At 30.4% G+C, this 10,554-nt stretch overlaps 1 protein-coding gene across 5 annotated transcripts; it reads right to left on the bottom strand.

Annotated features, from left to right (window-relative positions):
* Positions 1-623: 623 nt before the first annotated feature.
* Mcm6 (minichromosome maintenance 6) lies at positions 624-7,810 on the bottom strand. 5 transcript variants are annotated; one of them, XR_012994338.1, is made up of 12 exons: positions 7,418-7,810; positions 7,179-7,322; positions 6,776-7,040; positions 6,490-6,692; positions 6,214-6,415; positions 5,598-6,128; positions 5,221-5,526; positions 4,823-5,153; positions 4,534-4,653; positions 4,310-4,449; positions 4,051-4,231; positions 624-1,135 (listed from the first exon to the last, which is right to left on the bottom strand). XR_012994338.1 is itself a non-coding variant. In XM_076327620.1 (11 exons), exons 1-11 carry the CDS (start codon positions 7,507-7,509, stop codon positions 4,121-4,123), a joined length of 2,445 nt encoding a protein of 814 aa, XP_076183735.1. In that variant the 5' UTR covers positions 7,510-7,810; the 3' UTR covers positions 3,972-4,120. The 5 variants fall into 5 exon arrangements, 1 of the variants encoding a protein (XP_076183735.1); XR_012994335.1 differs by having other exon boundaries at positions 4,067-4,231; XR_012994337.1 differs by lacking the exon at positions 624-1,135 and adding an exon at positions 2,707-3,915.
* Positions 7,811-10,554: the final 2,744 nt, after the last annotated feature.

The raw sequence follows: 10,554 nt of genomic DNA, 5'->3' as shown, positions 1-10,554 counted from the left end.
CGTAGTCCAACCAAACGCAAAACGAAAGTATTTTTGAATCCAAAGCTTTCTTCAGGATAGACTCAAATGTTCTCTAGTATGCACTATTATTTTTATCGAATATCATTATTATGAAACATTCACTTTTTATTGTAGATAAAATGGCTCCTATTAGTAATAATTTTTCAAAGAAAAACATTTTGATACCCTACCTATCTTATTTTTTCCGCGGATTAACGTATTTTTTTTTTTTTATCTCCAATAACTCAAGTTGAAGGGATGAGACTAACTAGAAAGTATTTTAAACAAATTTTATGATTTTATATAATAAACAACATACGATGTATACGTAAGAAAAGAGAATTCATAAAATAGTAAAAATCATTTGTAAACACTGTTGTTCGTGTTACGCATGTAGGGCCAGCTGCCATTATCAGTCTAAAGGAGTTTCCTACAGTTACTCATTTTATATTTTTAACTGTAAATATTAATACAATATCTGTTCAAAATATAATGAATTATATAATGACTAATTGCACATTCAAACTAAATATAAAAATCGTATACAACGTTACTTCGAAAATCTTGAAAATAAAGGTGAATCTCAAATGGTGTTCTAACTTTTTTATTATTTTTTTTTTTTACTGATGCACAAAACACATTATTTTCCATATGAAACATATTAAAAAATCATAAAGAATTTCATTAAAAACCTCCTTCCACCTCGGATAGTTTACAACGTACTAGGTACTACGAGTGAAACTTTGGTGGCTGGAACTTTCTAAGTCGAGACTTGAAACTATCACCCCGAAGTGTCACACCTTAAACTCACGTTACCGCATCCAAACAACAAGACACGTGTTCCCAAACACCTGTACAATTTTCATCAAAATCGTGGCCGGGGTGAAACATTTCGTCTATGTTCCTGTTTGTTTGTTTGTGCAATTTACCCGCGCCTTTTGCTTCAGCTGCTGTTCGGTGTACTTTTGAACGTGGGTATCAAAGGATATTTATCCGCTAACGCAATGACGTATGATCGAATTGCGAAAAGTGGAGCACATGCAAACTTTACCATTCTCAAGTCAATGTGGACGTTCGTTGCATTTTCTCAGATAAAACGGGCATCGTCTGTCGTCGCATCACTTGTTGCATTGTCCTGGAAATAATGAGAATGTACTGTATAAACAACTAGTCATGTACACGGTTGCGACATATATAGCGCGTACATATATACGACTGCGATATCTTTGTTCGGATGCATATAGCCCTGCGCTTAAAACTAGGGTAGCTCGTGCATTCACGTCCCCAACCAAAAGAATATCCATAGTGAACATACTTCCGCCAAAAAATCGATCGAATTCTTCTTTTATCCCAAACTCGGTTAATTACAAACCCTATAGGTCAATTTCCTTGCAGACTCCCTGCAGATTCATTGTTAAGAAATTGTTATCATTCCTTAGCGAGTATCGTGACTTGCACCCGAAGAGCAACATACGGTGATCGAAACTTACGAGATGAATGAAGGCACGCTGATATTGACCAATAATGATGTTTAATTAGTTATAAACGGAATATCAATGATACAACGATATATCGATACTATTTCCCCGGACGCCATTGATTTCTTAACCCAAATTGCCAACCCTGAGTGTTTGAATTTCTTAAGCCGATCTACTAAAGTATTCTTCTAAATTTTTCGAGTATTTTCTCTTCTGTACCATTCTTATTACCAAATTAGCTTTAATTGTAGACTCGTCGACTGTATTAATACGTTCAATACGGAATAGAAAACATGTTTTTCCTCAAAATTGGATAATTTTTTTTTTCTTCTATTTATATTTCATATAATTAGCTACTGAAAAAAAGAATGGATCTCAGAAAGTGAATAGGTCCTCGCCACAAAGCCAACAAAAGGGTAACAGTGAACGTGTAGCAGGTGAGATAACTCTACCTTCGTAGATGGGCTTTTGCTGGTTGCAAAGAGGTAAATTCACCTCTTTCCCAACGAACATGCTAAAAAGAAATTAAATAAGAAGAAACGATACTACTTGCAATTACTTTTCATTTCCCCCGCTCTTGGAAGATATGTCTACCTTTTAGAATACTGTTTGCCTTTGAAAGCAAAAGTAATTTTTGCTTTCAAGATTTTTATCTCGAATGAAAGTCAAGTGTCGCGTATACTGCTCAATGAGGAGAGCTTTCATTACATTTTTATGAAAGCATCACCGATGGATTGGCGAGATTTTCCTAATGAAAATGAATCCAAACACGATCTTCTTGAGACTATTTTTAATTGCACTTCTTGAATCACTTCTGAAAAATAGTCAATTTTGTACAATTAAAAATAGTCTACGTATGATCGTATTTGGATTTATTTTCCCTTGAAAAGAATTCATCAATTTTTTTATAGTATTCTTATAACGATTTTGTCGTTGGTCTAACGGAGAGATCATTCACGTTGGATAAACAAAAACTTGTTCCAGTAATTCGGAAAATAGTGTACCATAAATTGAGGTAACTTTGATCCAAAATTAAAAAATGTTTATTTCCAATGACGCTCTGATAAGTAAACACTGACCTCATCAAACTTCTATTTGTGTTCCTCGACATCAAAGTTCTACGTTTTTGGTACGTACATTTGTTTAATGCTTTAAATTACATTTCTTTCATACTATTCTATTTGTTGGGGTAACTTTGGCTCAAGATATGAAATAATATTGACTCAATTGCAATTTCTAACTTTCTCGGTTCCTTTATCATAGGTATGCAAACGATTTTCTTCCAAGTACATTTTTATTGCTTTCTTAGCATAAATCGACAATATTTTCTCATTTGTTGTATTACGTGTGTAGTTAATTTCAAGTAATTTGTCTTGGTATAGAGATATACATACGTACACACATACGTATTACACTCGAACGAATGAAACATCGCATCCGAGACAAAGTTACTCCGAGTTATGATAAAATTGATCCAAGATTTATATATAATATGGAGAACAAATTTTATATAATTTTTGTATTAATAGCGTATGGAATATAATTGCATAGAAACAGTCCAATCTACAAGACATTTTGTGAAATCCATAAGACATAATTACTCTTCATTGGAGCTGAGAGTATGTTCCCCATCATTAAAATCGATTGCAACGCTCATAGGATAAGACAGGACATACATAGGATAAAATCATAAATGATTCCATTCTTAAATGAAGAGGTCGCTCTAGAACCACTGATATTTTACAAAGTCGGTATTTTAGATCGTGTGGCATCAACTTCCCTAAAATAAAATGTCTATTCTATGTTTCGTTTATAGCTCTATAATCTCCGAGAGTAGGCAAAAACGGTAGACAAAAATATATATTGTACAACTCGGTGAGGGGGTTCAACCTACTCTATACCTAACTGCGTATTTTTTTTTAATACCAACTGAAGGTGCTAGCCATTCAATTAAATCCTATACTTATATTAATTGTTTCAATCTTTGTTTAATATTTATTTTATTTTACGCACAAAAGAGATACATCCGCTCTTAGAATCCTCCACCCCCTCCCTGTGGATCATTCTTTGAATAATGTCTTGCAAACTCTTATACAGTCTTGTTGTGGTTCAGAAATAATAATCTATTTTGTTGATAATTTTTGAATACGATATATTAATTATTACTGCTTGCAAGCATATATGTACAATGCATGAGCTCTTTGCTTCTTTGATATATTTTCAGTCGCGATATTTTATTCTTAATCGTTCGTATTTAATTTTTATTTTCTACTTTCAACGCATAATAATTTCATTAATGTTTTAAAAATTGGATGAAATGTATGCTTGTTGCATATTAATACAAATCTTTATTTTAGAAATTATTTTAAAAAGGACAATAGCATTGTTTTTTTCTTTTTGATTGTAAATTCGATATTTGTATAGAGTCGTAAAAACACTGCAATGAAAGTTAAAATTTGACTTAATTTCATAATGAAGATAAAAATAAAATTACGTATATAACCGCATTTTAAAATCTTTTTCTCACTATCAACAAGAGGTTGATCTAAAAAAATTTATCAGTTATATCTACCTCTTTTTACTCTTACTTTATGAATAATTATAATACAGTTCGTGTATGCGCGTAGAGGTCTTGCAGTAATTTAAGTCTCAATAATGTAATTAGGATGTACAACAAGCAATGGGTCGTCTTCCTCATCTTCTTTATCCTTGCTTTTAAGATCAGTTGTAGTAAGAGGTATTATAATTTGATCCTAAAAAACAAGAATTATAGATAAACATAACTAAAATTAGGAATAAAATGATTTTTAAGCAATGGTTTTTGTACATACATGATATGTTAATCTATCGATAATTTTTTCAATAAAACTTTTCCTTTCCAGTAATTCTTCTTCTGAATCTATTTGATCTTGTATTTGATCAAGGTACCAAGCTACTAGTTCTGATTTTCTTAGTCCCCCTTTAGTATCATCTATATAAAAAGTTCTTTATTTCATGAATTTAACATAAATATTTATTTAATCACTTTCGTTTATTGTCATTTTGTGTAACATACCTGTAGCAAATGTTTCAGCACGAGTTTCTTCATTCCTCATATATAGTACCAACATATTAGATAAATTCTTATATTCTTCAAAGGACATTGTTAACTTCTTTTTTTCTACATCTTGTGTTTCTGTTCATACGATATATATAAAAAAAAAAAAAAACAAATAACTAAAAATAAAAAATCTCATTTCACGTACAAATTTAAATAAAAATATTAAATTTCAATTCAATTTCTAATTAATGATTAAATCAAATAGTAAAACTGAATTTTATATAAATAAAATAAAATAATTTACGAGAAGTAGGAGTTGGATCATTATCATCCAATGTATTCAGAGCAGCCATAAGTGGTGGGGCATCATCTATATTGATATCGGTATTTACATCTTCAGCTTCTTCTAAATCTATATCTGGCTGCTCTACTGTAACAATACTTTTACTTAATAAACGTTTTGCTTCTTTCACGTGTTTTACAGAGACTTCATCTAAACATTCTAATTTAGCCTTGGCTTCGGATAATCTGATAAGACTTTCTAACTGTCGGACTGTGACTCTCCACTTTCCCGAACTACTACCAGTTGTTTGCCTAAGTGTTGTGTAACTATCAATTAAATAATCTGCAGCTTCCTATAAAATTTAAGAAATCAATGTAATTGTTCTAAATAACCAATTTGCATTTAACAGCATATAATACCTGACTTAATATCGGTTTAAAGTGTTTGGCAAAATTAATGTATCTAACAATCTCAGATTGTGAGTACATTGCTTCAAAATCTTGCCAATTGTCACAATGTAAATCAATGATTCTTTTAGCAATTGCATTATCAACGATTTCATTACATTCATCAACAATAATAAAGAATAAATCAAATCTCGACATAATGGGAGCCGTTAGTTGAACATTTTGTTGTAAAGATTTTTTTCTGTCATAATGTCCACCAACGGGATTTGCAGCTGCTAATATTGATGTACGAGCATTTAAAGTTGCTCTTACACCAGCCTGAAAGTAAATGCCTTTATTAATAATATATAATATAAAAATGTAGTACAAACTATGTTATATTAAGAAACCTTGGCTATTGAAATTGTTTGCTGCTCCATAGCTTCGTGTATAGCAACTTGATCTCTGGGATCCATTTTATCAAATTCATCAATACAGCAAATACCTTGATCAGCAAGCATTAAAGCACCAGCTTCGATAACAAAATCAGGAGACTCTTCGTCTCTTACTACAGCAGCAGTTAAACCGGCTGCAGAAGATGCTTTTCCTGAGGTGTAAATTGCTCGCGGAGTAATTTCGGCAACACTCTTCAAGAGTTGAGATTTTGCTGTGCTGGGATCACCAACAATACAACAATTTATATCTCCTCTTAATGATGTGCCTTCTAATGTTGTCTTTGGCACACCGCCAAAAAGCATTAAAATGATTCCTTTTTTAACTTCATCATTACCGTGTATTGATGAAAATAAACTATTAACGAGATTTTGATACAGATTTTTGTCACGACTCATTTCATATATACGATTCCATTCTGCTTCAGTCATACGCTTTTTCATCATTTCTTGCGATATTTCTTCCATGTTCATGTCTATTCCACCAAACTGTAAGAATTAAGTAATAAAATTATATACATAGATGTAAAAATTAAACTGTTGTATCTTATTTGTAGATATTTATTGTTTATACCCTAAAACTAGTTGGTGTGACACTACAAGCCAGAAATGCAGTTTTGTATGTGAGTTCTCGAGTTCCCAATGCTCTCAGGCCTGTTACACCTTCTCCTTGTTCTGTAGGTTTTTGGCGTCTTGATTTAGAATCTATCTTTACACCAGGAATAGAAAGAACTCCAACATCTGGTATAACTATAACAGTTCCTGTAAAGTCATATCTAGAAAATGCAAAATTATTTATCCAAGTACTTCAATAACTAATGGCAACACTTAGTTACTTTCATTAACATACCTGTCTCCAGCCTGTATAGTTTCTACTGCTTCAGATCGTAAAATAACTTCAAGTGAACGAGGAATGCATCCTCTAGGAAGCTCTGCTTGTGTTTCTTGCACTCTGATTTTTTGAAAATCCACAAATATTGAGTTATCCACATCCAGCATGAAACGTCGCCTATTACTGCATACTGGATTGTGACAAATTGTTGGATTTGTAAACTAAAAAGCATTATTCATATTATAGTAATATACCAATGTATAAATATATATGTATATGTATATATAAAACATTTATACCATACTTTAAATTGTTGTTCCACATTCTTTATGATAGCATTGCAATCCAAACAAACAAATGTTCCGAGTACTAGTTCTGGATGAACCGGATGTGTTCGTATTACTTGTCCAGATATACGTATTAGTGTACCTAATTTTGATGCAGTTAATTCTCTTAATTTCTGTCTGGTTGGTACTTCTACAAAACTCACATAACATTCTTTTTCTTTTCTTAATTCTGCTACATCTCTGACAAAAGTGTATAACGCTTGACACAAAAATGGATAAACCCTACAAAATAATATCATATAATAAAATTTATTATTAGTAAAATAATTTTAACGATAAAAAGATAAAGATATAATTAATTTAAATATAATAAACATTTATGAGCTGCTATAAGGCAAAGTTATAATGTAAAGTTTCTACCTGTAATATTCTTCAACTATAGTTGTTGAAAGTACTTGATTGTATTCATCTACATCATCAAAAGACACTTCTAATGTACAGTGTTCCGGGCTTATAAGTTCCTTTGCTGGCTCAAGATACTTCACAATTCCATCTTCTTTAAACCTAATTAAAACATAAATTTATATACTAAATAAAATTTGGGAAACTTTTATAATGTACACAATTGCTACATGAATTTTCAAGTTGTAAAACCTTACTCCTCAAGGAAATCTTGAAATAACTTCTGACACTTTATTCCAACTTCATCCGGTACACGTGTACGAAAATTTTGTCCATCTCTAACATCCATTCTTCAATTATTAATAATATTTAATTTATCTATACAAAATTATATTCAATTCAATTGTGGTGTCCAACAAAACAGACAAGAAGAATTTGGCGGTAATTATCTGCGGGCGAGTTTTCAAATTTTGAACTTTCTGATGTTTTACACGAAATACCGAATACCCAAATTACTAGCCTCAAATCCTTCATATAATTTCAATACGAATATTTTAATATTAAATTGTAGATCATACTAATGAACAAAAATTGTTTGATTACATTCTTACATTTAGACAATACTGTATCTACTGTCCGTTCAACTTAAAGATACACAAGTGGACTTAAAGTGAGATTACATAGAACACATTCAAATCAAAGTACTAGATACACATAAGGCGTAAAACGCATTTTAACTCTTGAATGGTAGAATATACGTTAGCAATTTCTACCAATCACAGGTCTCATATCTGCATGCATCTGAATACTTGGCTTGGACTTCGTCCAATGAAAGTGTAGAAGTGCAATGTAAAACCATGTAACTGCAGCAGATTCTCATTGGTCCGTAGTAATTCTGGCCAGGAGTGTATCAAATATATGTAGGTCCAATGTCTAGAAAATTGAAACATCGTCTCGGTAATCTGTATAGAATTCCTAATACCCACTATTTCCTTATTAACTCTTATACTATAAAACTATAAAATGGTATATTATTATATATGTACATAAATTGCAACTTGTACAAATTTTATTATATTTGTATCTCTTCGATATACAGCTTCTTTGGTCCTGTCCAAAATCACGAGATTTTTTATTTGTAATTTCCACACTCTATTAGAAGTATAGATTTTAAGAATGATGCAAAAAATAATATTATGGGCAAAAGGTATAAAGACAAAAAAATTAAGTAAATGACCTTCAGCTCTTTTGCTCGAATTTATTAATGTTATCATTTAATTAATATGCGGCAAAATTTAAACATTTTTTATATGTATGAGTTACTGTAGTAACTTATCTACGAAATAATCTACGAAAAATTTGTATGCAATATAATATACAAGAATCTATATTTATGAATACTACATAATAAAAAGTGTATAACAATGTAACATTTCATTCGGTTCAATAATTTTATTACAAGTATCTTCTGTTTTTTTAACGATTGATCATTTATCAATGTGATGTAACGTATTCTTGTATATTTACTGATTATGAGTTTTACTACATGTGTATTATAATTAAACATAAACTGTCATTACTATGCTTGTTAAAAAACAGAAGTACACAACGATGTAAAACTAATTAAAATTTTTAATGCGCGCCTAATTGTAGAAATTTTTAGGTCGATGAATAACTTCAAAAACACTCAACGATGCACGAAAATTTAGTGATGCTAACGCTAGTTAGCACCAGAGGAAGAAATCGATGTAAGATGGCCGAAAGACTATAGATTGATCCTTCTGTCTGTTGCATCTCGTACACAGAATAAATAAAACCTCACATTATTCCGTTAAAATCAACGATAAATGTTAGCCGTAGGATAGTATTAATTGTATTATGATATTTCTTCTTCTTAAACTTCAGATTATTTTTCGTTATCTTGAATTGTACAATCGCAAAACGTTCTCGTATTTCTTCTGGTACTTCATCTTTTTTCTTAGATTAACACAAGTGTTTTCTGTAATCCTAGTATATAGGTATTAATAATGACCCGGATTATAACTTTCAAGTTTTTGTGATTTCCACAACATACTACTGCATATTGTTAAAAATTAACGCTTTCTATATACTCTATTCGTTACTACAAATCCATTTTTACATACACATTTAGTAAAAACTAAATTTTTAATTTTAAATACCTTAATTTTAGTAGGTTGAAGAAAATACTACCTAGAAATTTAAAATATAATATATGGTTACATCAAGAACACATAATTAATAAAAACAGAAAACACCTGCGATAATCAGAGGAAAAAATTAATTATCAGAAGATACAAAACGTCGTACAATTGTATCGTGAAAGAAAAATTAATTTTATTTAAATTTATTTAACTATTATCACAAAAATATTGATTCACAAATATATTTCTTTAAATTAAATATCAATTACATGTTTATAATCGTTTGTTTCGTGCGAAACAAAACGTATTTAGATTTATGCATGTCAGAATTTCAGAATACAAGTTAATCGGGTTTGAGAACAACCTTTATGTTTTTTTGATTTTAGATTTTGAAAAATGTAGCAGTAAAAGTACCTAGTGCTGTTGGTAACATTTAAAACGATTTAGTGAAACTTTTGAGAAGTGAACTTTTCTATAGTGAAATTACCGACGTAGAAGTTCTCAACCGTCATATAGCGCACTCTATGATGAAACCAACGGTTCTTATTTTTCCAGCATAACACAGTCGACCCTTATCTTCTGGGTAACAAATGTTAAATATTATATTTAATAAACGACTATTCTAATTTTATAATAGAAATAATGATACACCAAAATATCCTTTTTAATAATTACAAAGTATCAGTATTTAAAAAATAATATTCTTACGAACAAAATATAATTATAAAATATTTTAGAATATTTATATTCTTAGTGCGATAATATTTATTAAGTTTTACGCAAAATATATAGATATCAGTTTAGTATTATATAATATATGAAACAATTTATTCGATATACATACCAAAATTCCGAAGATGAAATAAAAACATTTTAATAATTTTGCAAACAAAATTTATAAATAAAAAGTTATAACGCTTAGATTTTTATCTAATATTTACTTACTGACACACAAATACCGGTTTGTACATTGTTTGTTCATTAAAGAAATATAGTTTTTGGTTAATGGAAAAATCGTGTGTGATTGTGACGAGCGGTGAGTAAAGATTTAGATGAAAAGAAAGCGAAAGTAGTGAAATCTTCTACTATGTAGATGGATACGTATTTACGTGATACATGTACACATTTCCTGCCATTGACAAGACTTAGCTCTTAGGACAGGTAATACCATAGGATATAAAGGGAATGCAAAGTGCGTGGAGTCATTTTAGTTCTTCACAAAGCTTTCCAGA

Source organism: Ptiloglossa arizonensis, chromosome 2 (genome assembly GCF_051014685.1).
Source record: "Ptiloglossa arizonensis isolate GNS036 chromosome 2, iyPtiAriz1_principal, whole genome shotgun sequence".
In the NCBI taxonomy this organism is placed as follows: domain Eukaryota; kingdom Metazoa; phylum Arthropoda; class Insecta; order Hymenoptera; family Colletidae; genus Ptiloglossa; species Ptiloglossa arizonensis.
Note: the sequence above shows the minus strand (reverse complement) of the source record. Positions and strands in the feature narration are given on the sequence as shown.